Here is a 12,894-nt window from a genome sequence, read left to right on the forward strand (position 1 = left end):
AACCACGGTAAGGAGACGCTGCTCCGTTATTGATTGAGGTAAAGTCTGAACGTCATTGTGACGTAATGAGCTAGGGGCTATAAGAACTACACTACCCAGCATGCCTCAGCAGTGATGCGCATGCGCGAAAGCCCCGTTGACTGTGTATGTATGTAGCCATGCCGGCAGCTAGAATGTGTTTATGAGAACTCAGCCAACACGCCTCGTCTGCATTTATTACAATTAGACACACGACACCGTTATTAAAACAGTTAGCGCCATCTTTTGGACACTTCTCTGACAGCAAAAATGGCGGGGAGAAGACGCTGTTGAAAACGTAAATAAGACCCGCCCACAAAACGGCGCAACCGGAAACGACTATCAGAAAACGGCTTGAAGATGGTCTTTAAAACATCATCTATGCAACATTTTGAGCAAAGAACCACCATTACATGTTATGTGTACCACAAGGAAGTCTTTTACATTTAAATGATAAATAATAACTTTTACATTTAGAAAAAAATAAATAAATATGACCCCTTAATGCGCCTTATAATCCGGTGTGCCCTATGGTCCGAAATATACGGGATTTAGTAGTTGTACACAAATATATACACACAAGTATGCATACATTTTCACACACACATACTTATTTTTTTACAATAAAGAAACAATGGGGGAATTAAAAACATTAAACTATCAATTTTGCTAATATTATTGATATTGTTGCTTTTAATAATTTACAAAGTATCCAGTAACAAACGTGTCCGCATTATCCCACACAAATCAACACTCCGCTTTTTTTTTTTTAAATAAAAAAAACAATTGGGGGAATTAAAAACATTAAACTATCAATTTTGTTATTATTCATATTGTTGCTTTTAAAATTTTAGAAAGTATCCAGTAACAAATGTGTCCGCATTGTCCCACACAAATCAACACTCCACTTTTTTTCTTTAAAAAAAAAAAACAATTGGGGGAATTAAAAACAAACTATCAATTTTGTTAATATTATTGATATTGTTGCTTTTAATAATTGAGAGAGTATCCAGTAACAAACGTGTCCGCATTGTCCCACACAAATCAACACTCCAGCTTTTTTTTTTTTTTATAAAAAAAAACAATTTGGGGGATTAAAAACGTTAAACAACTATCAATTTTGTTAATATTATTGATATTTTTGCTTTTAGTATTTTCCTTTTTTTTAGTATTGCATTTTATTTGTATGTTTTTTCAATTGCATTGGGATTTTAGTGTGAGTTTTCTTAATAAAATTGTAAAAAATAAATAAAAAGGGTAAGACATTTTTTTTTTTGCCCCAAAAAGTCGTACGTCAGCAGCCAAGAGGAAATGTAACCGGTTTTAAAAAAGTTTTTTTTTTATATATCATTTATATACCAAATAATATATTACTAGAATTGTGTTGAATCGAATCGTCACCCTAAGAATTAGAATCGGATCGAATTGTAATGTGCCCAAACATTCCCATCTGTAATAAATGTGTAATAATAAACACTGGAAGAAAATTTTAAAAAGGAACAAAATGGTAAACGAATGTTCTTTTGTTGAACAGTCAAAGTCTGGAAGATTTGACAATTTAAAATTTTTTTTTTTTTTTAAACGGTCACAGGTAAATGTTACAGCATTGGTCTCACTTCCGCACAAGCATTCGCTGATCGCGTACGATTACCACCAGGAGTGGGCGCAGCCGCAAGGAGCTGCTGAGAGCCAAAGAGTCCAAAAGTGTTCACAAAGATGGAGGGCAGTCCGAAGAAAAAGGGAATGGATGAAGACGGAAACGCTGGAGTTGTTGTATTCACGGACGAGGGGAATTTTGTCAGGGTGTAGAGTACCAGTGTGAAACTTTGGGCACCCAACGACTTGATCCCATTCCTAGGGCGACGATTCCATTCAGAACCGATTGTCGATTCCAGGTGATTATTGCAATGTATTATTTGGTATTATATTTATGAGGTAACAGGTAAGAAAAGCTCCTTGTTGGTTGCATGGAAATGGCCTAAAAACGTTTTTTTTAAAAATAAATATACACATACACATTATTAATATATATATATATATATATATATATATATATATATATATATATATATATATATATATATATATATATATATATACATACATACATATATATACATACACATATATATATATATACATATATATATATATATATACATACACATACATATATATATATATATATATATATATATATATATATATATATATATATATATATATATATATATGTATATATATATAAGTAAAGTAGGGCACTATTAATGTTCCTAAACTTTTTTTTAAAAATATTTTATCTATACATATTAGTGCGAAATGTAGTATTTATTACTTTTCTTTTTCATGAGGTTTGACTTGTGCACTGCCACAGTGTAATTCCCCCACAGTTGGACAGACAAAAGTCCATCCTTGCCAAACAGTTTGACTTCAAAGGACATCAACTGCAAAAACATTGTGCAAGTTGTGCTCATTTATTACACAAAAGTGAAGTCTGTGTCGTAGAAAAAAGCAGAAAGTGATACAAAGTTTGCTGAAAGCTAGCTGGGGGACACTTCAGAATGCCATCATATTTACAAAGTCTTGGCTATACTGTATATTTACTGTATATACACCCTGTAAATATATAACCACTGGAACTAACATGTTTGTGTACTTGACTGAAGTGTGATGTCATGGTCCCTGAGTTTTACTTCACCATTCCCAGAGTCTGGTTCCTGAAGGAGCACCACGCCTTGAATATATCACTAGAAGGAGGAGGTCACCTGTTAATCATGTGTTCATGTGTGACAAGGTGTGTATGAACACTACCTGCAGTGTGTTAATAATGTGTTCATGTATGACAAGGTGTGTATGAACACTACCTGCAGTGTGTTAATAATGTGTTCATGTGTGACAAGGTGTGTATGAACGCTACCTGCAGTGTGTTAATAATGTGTTCATGTGTGACAAGGTGTGTATGAACGCTACCTGCAGTGTGTTAATAATGTGTTCATGTGTGACAAGGTGTGTGTGAACGCTACCTGCAGTGTGTTAATAATGTGTTCATGTATGACAAGGTGTGTGTGAATGCTACCTGCAGTGTGTTAATAATGTGTTCATGTGTGACAAGGTGTGTATGAACGCTACCTGCAGTGTGTTAATAATGTGTTCATGTGTGACAAGGTGTGTGTGAATGCTACCTGCAGTGTGTTAATAATGTGTTCATGTATGACAAGGTGTGTGTGAACACTACCTGCAGTGTGTTAATAATGTGTTCATGTATGACAAGGTGTGTGTGAATGCTACCTGCAGTGTTAATCATGTGTTCATGTATGACAAGGTGTGTGTGAATGCTACCTGCAGTGTTAATCATGTGTTCATGTATGACAAGGTGTGTGTGAACACTACCTGCAGTGTTAATCATGTGTTCATGTATGACAAGGTGTGTGTGAATGCTACCTGCAGTGTTAATCATGTGTTCATGTATGACAAGGTGTGTGTGAATGCTACCTGCAGTGTGTTAATAATGTGTTCATGTATGACAAGGTGTGTGTGAATGCTACCTGCAGTGTTAATGTGTTCATGTATGACAAGGTGTGTGTGAATGCTACCTGCAGTGTGTTAATAATGTGTTCATGTATGACAAGGTGTGTGTGAATGCTACCTGCAGTGTTAATGTGTTCATGTATGACAAGGTGTGTGTGAACACTACCTGCAGTGTGTTAATAATGTGTTCATGTATGACAAGGTGTGTGTGAATGCTACCTGCAGTGTGTTAATAATGTGTTCATGTATGACAAGGTGTGTGTGAATGCTACCTGCAGTGTGTTAATAATGTGTTCATGTATGACAAGGTGTGTGTGAATGCTACCTGCAGTGTGTTAATAATGTGTTCATGTATGACAAGGTGTGTGTGAATGCTACCTGCAGTGTGTTAATAATGTGTTCATGTATGACAAGGTGTGTGTGAATGCTACCTGCAGTGTGTTAATAATGTGTTCATGTATGACAAGGTGTGTGTGAATGCTACCTGCAGTGTGTTAATAATGTGTTCATGTATGACAAGGTGTGTGTGAATGCTACCTGCAGTGTGTTAATAATGTGTTCATGTATGACAAGGTGTGTGTGAATGCTACCTGCAGTGTGTTAATAATGTGTTCATGTATGACAAGGTGTGTGTGAATGCTACCTGCAGTGTGACGCCACACATTCATTACTGCAGTATTCTTTGTCCCAGTCTTGGCTCTCCACAGCTGGGTTGGTGCAGCCCGACCGCACACACACGCACGTGGCCGCGCCGTCGCACAACTCCGTCACCTCCATCTCGTCCTGAAAGAGTTCGGAAACGTGCTCTTTAACCCCTTGTGCCCAAAACAGGTACTGCATGTGTTCCTTAAGCGATACCATCGATCAGTTTGAAGGTTAGTCGTCTGAAATTTCACCGGGCAGCTTATTAAAAGTTTCTTTTATAAACTTGAACTGGGTTTTGATTGCAACATTGTTAAAGTAGGACATCAAAATAAAGTAAACACTTTCTCCTAAGGCCTCTTTGGGCCCCGTTGACTAACATTAGAACTACTTTTTTTTATAACTGTAATTCTGGTACATTATATTTATGCATGTTTTCATTGAAAACCAAATGAACCTCATTCTTTGTAGATTGAAGAACAACACAATATTGTGGATCTAACATACCGGTAATAGTGAGAGTCCAGTCCATAGTGGATCCAACATAATAGTGAGAGTCCAGTCCATAGTGGATCTAACATAATAGTGAGAGTCCAGTCCATAGTGGATCCAACATAATAGTGAGAGTCCAGTCCATAGTGGATCCAACATAATAGTGAGAGTCCAGTCCATAGTGGATCTAACATAATAGTGAGAGTCCAGTCCATAGTGGATCTAACATAATAGTGAGAGTCCAGTCCATAGTGGATCTAACATAATAGTGAGAGTCCAGTCCATAGTGGATCTAACATACCGGTAATAGTGAGAGTCCAGTCCATAGTGGATCCAACATAATAGTGAGAGTCCAGTCCATAGTGGATCCAACATAATAGTGAGAGTCCAGTCCATAGTGGATCTAACATAATAGGCAAGGCAAGGCAAGGCAACTTTATTTGTATAGCGCTTTTCATACACAAGGCAGACTCAAAGTGCTTCACAGACAACAAAGTGAAATGAAAGAAAATAAAAGCAAAATTAAAATGCAGACAATAAAAATAAAATAATAGTGAGAGTCCAGTCCATAGTGGATCCAACATAATAGTGAGAGTCCAGTCCATAGTGGATCTAACATAATAGTGAGAGTCCAGTCCATAGTGGATCCAACATAATAGTGAGAGTCCAGTCCATAGTGGATCCAACATAATAGTGAGAGTCCAGTCCATAGTGGATCTAACATAATAGTGAGAGTCCAGTCCATAGTGGATCCAACATAATAGTGAGAGTCCAGTCCATAGTGGATCTAACATAATAGTGAGAGTCCAGTCCATAGTGGATCTAACATAATAGTGAGAGTCCAGTCCATAGTGGATCCAACATAATAGTGAGAGTCCAGTCCATAGTGGATCTAACATAATAGTGAGAGTCCAGTCCATAGTGGATCTAACATAATAGTGAGAGTCCAGTCCATAGTGGATCTAACATACCGGTAATAGTGAGAGTCCAGTCCATAGTGGATCCAACATAATAGTGAGAGTCCAGTCCATAGTGGATCCAACATAATAGTGAGAGTCCAGTCCATAGTGGATCTAACATAATAGTGAGAGTCCAGTCCATAGTGGATCCAACATAATAGTGAGAGTCCAGTCCATAGTGGATCCAACATAATAGTGAGAGTCCAGTCCATAGTGGATCTAACATAATAGTGAGAGTCCAGTCCATAGTGGATCCAACATAATAGTGAAAGTCCAGTCCATAGTGGATCCAACATAATAGTGAGAGTCCAGTCCATAGTGGATCCAACATAATAGTGAGAGTCCAGTCCATAGTGGATCCAACATAATAGTGAGAGTCCAGTCCATAGTGGATCCAACATAATAGTGAGAGTCCAGTCCATAGTGGATCTAACATAATAGTGAGAGTCCAGTCCATAGTGGATCCAACATAATAGTGAGAGTCCAGTCCATAGTGGATCCAACATAATAGTGAGAGTCCAGTCCATAGTGGATCTAACATAATAGTGAGAGTCCAGTCCATAGTGGATCCAACATAATAGTGAGAGTCCAGTCCATAGTGGATCTAACATAATAGTGAGAGTCCAGTCCATAGTGGATCTAACATAATAGTGAGAGTCCAGTCCATAGTGGATCTAACATAATAGTGAGAGTCCAGTCCATAGTGGATCTAACATAATAGTGTGAGAGTCCAGTCCATAGTGGATCTAACATAATAGTGAGAGTCCAGTCCATAGTGGATCTAACATAATAGTGTGAGAGTCCAGTCCATAGTGGATCTAACATAATAGTGAGAGTCCAGTCCATAGCGGATCTAACATACCGGTAATAGTGTGAGAGTCCAGTCCATAGTGGATCTAACATAATAGTGAGAGTCCGGTCCATAGTGGATCTAACATAATAGTGAGAGTCCGGTCCATAGTGGATCTAACATAATAGTGAGAGTCCAGTCCATAGTGGATCTAACATAATAGTGAGTCCAGTCCATAGTGGATCTAACATAATAGTGAGAGTCCAGTCCATAGTGGATCTAACATAATAGTGAGAGTCCAGTCCATAGTGAATCTAACATAATAGTGAGAGTCCAGTCCATAGTGGATCTAACATAATAGTGAGAGTCCAGTCCATAGTGGATCTAACATAATAGTGAGAGTCCAGTCCATAGTGGATCTAACATAATAGTGAGAGTCCAGTCCATAGTGGATCTAACATAATAGTGAGAGTCCAGTCCATAGTGGATCTAACATAATAGTGAGAGTCCAGTCCATAGTGGATCTAACATAATAGTGAGAGTCCAGTCCATAGTGGATCTAACATAATAGTGAGAGTCCAGTCCATAGTGGATCTAACATAATAGTGAGAGTCCAGTCCATAGTGGATCTAACATAATAGTGAGTCCAGTCCATAGTGGATCTAACATAATAGTGAGAGTCCAGTCCATAGTGGATCTAACATAATAGTGAGAGTCCAGTCCATAGTGGATCTAACATAATAGTGAGAGTCCAGTCCATAGTGGATCTAACATAATAGTGAGAGTCCAGTCCATAGTGAATCTAACATAATAGTGAGAGTCCAGTCCATAGTGGATCTAACATAATAGTGTGAGTCCAGTCCATAGTGGATCTAACATAATAGTGAGAGTCCAGTCCATAGTGGATCTAACATAATAGTGAGAGTCCAGTCCATAGTGGATCTAACATAATAGTGAGAGTCCAGTCCATAGTGGATCTAACATAATAGTGAGAGTCCAGTCCATAGTGGATCTAACATAATAGTGAGAGTCCAGTCCATAGTGGATCTAACATAATAGTGAGAGTCCAGTCCATAGTGGATCTAACATAATAGTGAGAGTCCAGTCCATAGTGGATCTAACATAATAGTGAGAGTCCAGTCCATAGTGAATCTAACATAATAGTGAGAGTCCAGTCCATAGTGGATCTAACATAATAGTGACAGTCCAGTCCATAGTGGATCTAACATAATAGTGAGAGTCCAGTCCATAGTGGATCTAACATAATAGTGAGAGTCCAGTCCATAGTGGATCTAACATAATAGTGAGAGTCCAGTCCATAGTGGATCAAACATAATAGTGAGAGTCCAGTCCATAGTGGATCTAACATAATAGTGAGAGTCCAGTCCATAGTGGATCTAACATAATAGTGAGAGTCCAGTCCATAGTGGATCTAACATAATAGTGAGAGTCCAGTCCATAGTGGATCTAACATAATACTGAGAGTCCAGTCCATAGTGGATCTAACATAATAGTGAGAGTCCAGTCCATAGTGGATCTAACATAATAGTGAGAGTCCAGTCCATAGTGGATCTAACATAATAGTGAGAGTCCAGTCCATAGTGGATCTAACATAATAGTGAGAGTCCAGTCCATAGTGGATCTAACATAATAGTGAGAGTCCAGTCCATAGTGGATCTAACATAATAGTGAGAGTCCAGTCCATAGTGGATCTAACATAATAGTGAGAGTCCAGTCCATAGTGGATCTAACATAATAGTGAGAGTCCAGTCCATAGTGGATCTAACATAATAGTGAGAGTCCAGTCCATAGTGGATCTAACATAATAGTGAGAGTCCAGTCCATAGTGGATCTAACATAATAGTGAGAGTCCAGTCCATAGTGGATCTAACATAATAGTGAGAGTCCAGTCCATAGTGGATCTAACATAATAGTGAGAGTCCAGTCCATAGTGGATCTAACATAATAGTGAGAGTCCAGTCCATAGTGGATCTAACATAATAGTGAGAGTCCAGTCCATAGTGGATCTAACATAATAGTGAGAGTCCAGTCCATAGTGGATCTAACATAATAGTGAGAGTCCAGTCCATAGTGGATCTAACATAATAGTGAGAGTCCAGTCCATAGTGGATCTAACATAATAGTGAGAGTCCAGTCCATAGTGGATCTAACATAATAGTGAGAGTCCAGTCCATAGTGGATCTAACATAATAGTGAGAGTCCAGTCCATAGTGGATCTAACATAATAGTGAGAGTCCAGTCCATAGTGGATCTAACATAATAGTGAGAGTCCAGTCCATAGTGGATCTAACATAATAGTGAGAGTCCAGTCCATAGTGGGTCCAGCAGGAAAACAAACGTGTAAAAGCCTCGCCCACAAACCAGCCGGTCAGTTGTCATCATGACGAAACCAACAAATCTTGACTTAACTCATTAACTTGTTAGCCAGCTTGGTAGCTATGTTTATTTTCGTATGATATCAAAGACGCGGTCCCGGATGGTCCAGACTGTCACCCTCAGATGCGGACAACCACAATGTATCCCCACCATACATCTCTTCTCATCTTCCCTTTTAAAGTCCTCCCATGTTCTTTCGTTCCAATGGAATGTTATCACTGGAATGTGTGAAGTCTGGTCTTCTGTGGACACACCAGCTTTTGACCATCCTCTCAAGCCTGTCATACTTTGTGTGTGTTTGCACACAGCACTTCTTATCTCCATCCTATTAGGGAGTATAAACTATGTGTGTGATTTAAAACAGGATGTACTAGTTGTTTGTTACTTTTAGCAAATCCGGAAAATATTCCTGGACCACAACACCCCAGGTGTTATGATATTTGTGTCATAGGCAAGTACGGCCTGGGGAATGAGACCATGGCACATTTGAACCTTGCTAGCAAACACAGAAAACTGGGGTCCAAACTTGGGATTTATATAACTAAGTGATCTCCTTTGTGGTAGTTTCACTCTTTCCCTGTAATGGGATTTATGTAACTAAGGTCTAGCTTGTTTAATTCGGATTAGTTGTACTAAGGGCGTACCTCAAGGTTCTAGTGGCCTAGTGGTTAGAGTGTCCGTGCTGAGATCGGTAGGTCGTGAGTTCAAACCCCGGCCGAGTCATACCAAAGACTATAACAATGGGACCCAAGCCGCTACTTTGGCCACGGCCATGGAGACCAGCTGCTGGGTCTCTGCCACACCAGAGTCCGTTTGGAGAGCCCGGAGGAGATGCGGATGAAGAGACAGGGCTGCGGAGCTGGCGCTGAGCGCCGGGACGGACAAGCTTGACAGTGTCTTGGCTGAATGAGCAGGTATCGGACACCTCGGTCTACTTAGACACATCCTCGCTCAGGGTGGAGTCGGCTCTCTTGGTTGCTTTGTTGGGTCTGCTCCTGTCTCTGGCCATGCCCCCCCCCCCACCCCAGCAGACGATGGCGTGGAGCACCACAGAGACCACCACTGTTTCCCTCTTACACACATGCTTATGTGTGCTATGGCTATGAGGTTTTTTCTCCTTGGCCTCAGTCTGGACCGCCTCTCCAGGGGTCCAGGCTTCGACTAAATCTTTTTATCTCAACAACACCCCCCAAGTGTTTACCTGTTTCTCACCTTTTTTGTAAGGGAAAATCGACAGACCCGTCAGCGATCCTGTTCTGTCTCCCTGTAATGTTTGTCTGATCTTAAAAGGGATTGTGCCGAAAATCTTAATTTCCCCTCGAGGATTAATAAAATATTTCTGATTCTGATTTCTTCCTACACTTTGAACCCTGCGGCTTATAAAACGGTGCGGATATTTTTCCCTTCGCAAACGGCCATAACGTTTTGTGTTCAGTAGTTTTCATTACACACAGGCAGACACACTGAAAAGGTGTGTTATTGTTTGTGCTATGGCGCCATCTTTTGGACGAGTTCGCTCACTGCGGGTGTTGCGGGTTTAATATATCCTTCCTGTTTTAATGCCTTGAACCGGAAGCAGAACCGTCTGTAGCGTTTCTACTCGTACGGATTCTTCGTGAATCTCTCCAAGCAACGTTTGTAAGTTTTACAATATAACTAAAACAATTCTTGCTTACTAAACTGTCCCGTGTGTGATGACTTGTCATGCATATTTTTAAACGCTATCGTAATGTAATCAAGCTAGTGTCGTTGGCATGAACTAATATGCTAACTCGTTTACAAATGTATGTGTTAGTATTATTAACTTACAACATTCTTTTTGTATTGTTGTAGTTTGACAAATTCCTCAGTAAATTCCCCACGACGTCACCGTGGAGTTTTTGAGTCTGTTTAGCTGAATGGTGAGCCAGCTTCCCCAGCTAGTGGGTCCATGACCATGACTTCTGTTTTGTTTGATCATCCGTTTTACTGCCATGTTACAGGCACCGTTTGGAAACAATTAAGGTAGTTAAATAAAGATTTACAAAATCTTTCTGTGCAAATAACTCATTTCACAACGTATATATCTGTGGCTTATAGTCCGGTGCAGCTAATATATGGAAAACTGGTGCGCTCTATAGCCTGGAAAATATGGTAGTTAAATATCCCTGAGCACGGTATTGGACTGTAATGTTAGAGTATCGAGTTGTCCATGAAGTCTCTTTTTCAGACTCTTCTCACTGCGGACACAAATCCACAACGGCCTCAAGTTAGGCCTGTTCCTGGTACCAACACCTATCCTCAGTATTAGTCACACTGCCCTAAATCAAAGGGAGCAGATCCTCAGCACCTGGGGAGTCTTACTTAGAATGCTTTGTACGGTCTGGCTGGTATCAGCTCTGAATTATTGCACACCAGCGCTGGTTCAAAAAGAGGAGTATTCCACAAACACTTTTATGGCCAAATCCAAAAACCCTCAAGTGCTGTTGCATCGGTTTCTCTTCAGCACTGACATTGCATTTGCACCGATCCACTCTTTTGCGTCATATCTTTTATAAAGTAGGCCCGTACTATCTATATAAATAATTAATCTAGTATTTTCATAGTTAGATCATAAACAATCTGTTTAAGTCCTTTTCAATACAGTTTTGTGCTAAACAGGGAAGAACACCCTCTAAAGGCCTTAGTGGCCACATGCGTGGACAGCACCTTTTAGCTCTTATATCCAAAATTGTGTACACTACTGAATTGGGGTCTTGTGGCCGCTTATGTGGACACTTATACTGCCATCTGGTGGTGTCAGAAGAGTATAACATACAATGGAATTTGGAAAAAAAAAGTGTAAAAATAAGAATTAGCATGTCACTAAACATGAAGTACACGTTTGTGTACTTATGGACTAAGTACATCATATCAAAAGACGATTCTTAGTTTTTATTCTAATTAGGGTCCAATAAGCCCAAATAGCAAAGAGAAATAAAAAAAAAGCATGTAAACAAACAGCTTGGGCCTTAAGAGGATAAATTATAGTCACCTTTACACTGGTTTCACCCATTATAGGGTGATCTGTTGTGGATTACAGTACTTGCTGGTAACCCAGAAGATCCTCCAAGTACCATTGCTCTGGTTGTCACTAGAGATGTCCGATAAATGCTTTAAAATGTGATATCGGAAATTATCGGTATCGGTTTCAAAAAGTAAAATGTATTACTTTTTAAAACGCTGCTGTGTACACGGACGTAGGGAGAAGTACAGAGCGCTAATAAACCTTAAAGGCACTGCCTTTGTGTGCCGGCCCAATCACATAATATCTCCGGCTTTTCACACACACACACAAGTGAATGCAAGGCATACTTGGTCAACAGCCATACAGGTCACACTGAGGGTGTCCGTATAAACAACTTTAACACTGTAACAAATATGCGCCACACTGTGAACCCACACCAAACAAGAATGACAAACACATTTCGGGAGAACATCCGCACCGTAACACAACATAAACACAACAGAACAAATACCCAGAACCCCTTGCAGCACTAACTCTTCCGGGACGCTACAATATACACCCCCCCCCGCTACCTCCTAACACTCCCCGCCCACCTCAACCTCCTTATGTCCCAAATTCCAAGCTGCTGTTTTGAGGCATGTTAAAAAAAATAATGCACTTTGTGACTTCAATATTAAATATGGCAGTGCCATGTTGGCATTTTTTTCCCATAACTTGAGTTGATTTATTTAGGAAAACCTTGTTACATTATTTAATGCATCCAGCGGGGCATCACAACAAAATTAGGCATAATAATGTGTTAATTCCATGACTGTATATATTGGTATCGGTTGATATCGGAATCGGTGATTAAGAGTCGGACAATTTCGGAATATCGGCCATTATCGGACATCTCTAGTGAATAGTCATGAAAATAAAGACAACGCATTGAATGAGGAGAAGGTGTGTCCAAACTTCTGGCCTGTACTGTATGGACTTAGAAAGAAAAATTGCCAAAAAGTCTTAACTTTGTCAGGCAAAGAAAAAAAGAATGCAATGATGGCCGCCACTAAAGTCCTGATCAGTCGTCTACACAAGAAGGT

At 39.6% G+C, this 12,894-nt stretch overlaps 1 protein-coding gene across 1 annotated transcript in view; it reads right to left on the bottom strand.

Moving 5' to 3' along the window:
* Window positions 1-2,483: 2,483 nt before the first annotated feature.
* The window catches only part of LOC133665114 (TOX high mobility group box family member 4-A-like), a 40,847-nt gene continuing 30,436 nt past the window's right edge, over window positions 2,484-12,894 (bottom strand). The window contains exons 8-9 of the mRNA XM_062070323.1: window positions 4,190-4,329; window positions 2,484-2,765 (exon numbers count right to left, since the gene is read on the bottom strand). Of these exons, the coding sequence (XP_061926307.1) occupies window positions 2,708-2,765; window positions 4,190-4,329 (198 nt within the window). The 3' untranslated portion in view covers window positions 2,484-2,707. The remainder of the gene's footprint in view (window positions 2,766-4,189; window positions 4,330-12,894) is intronic.

This window comes from Entelurus aequoreus, linkage group LG14, assembly GCF_033978785.1.
Source record: "Entelurus aequoreus isolate RoL-2023_Sb linkage group LG14, RoL_Eaeq_v1.1, whole genome shotgun sequence".
Taxonomy (NCBI): Eukaryota; Metazoa; Chordata; class Actinopteri; order Syngnathiformes; family Syngnathidae; genus Entelurus; species Entelurus aequoreus.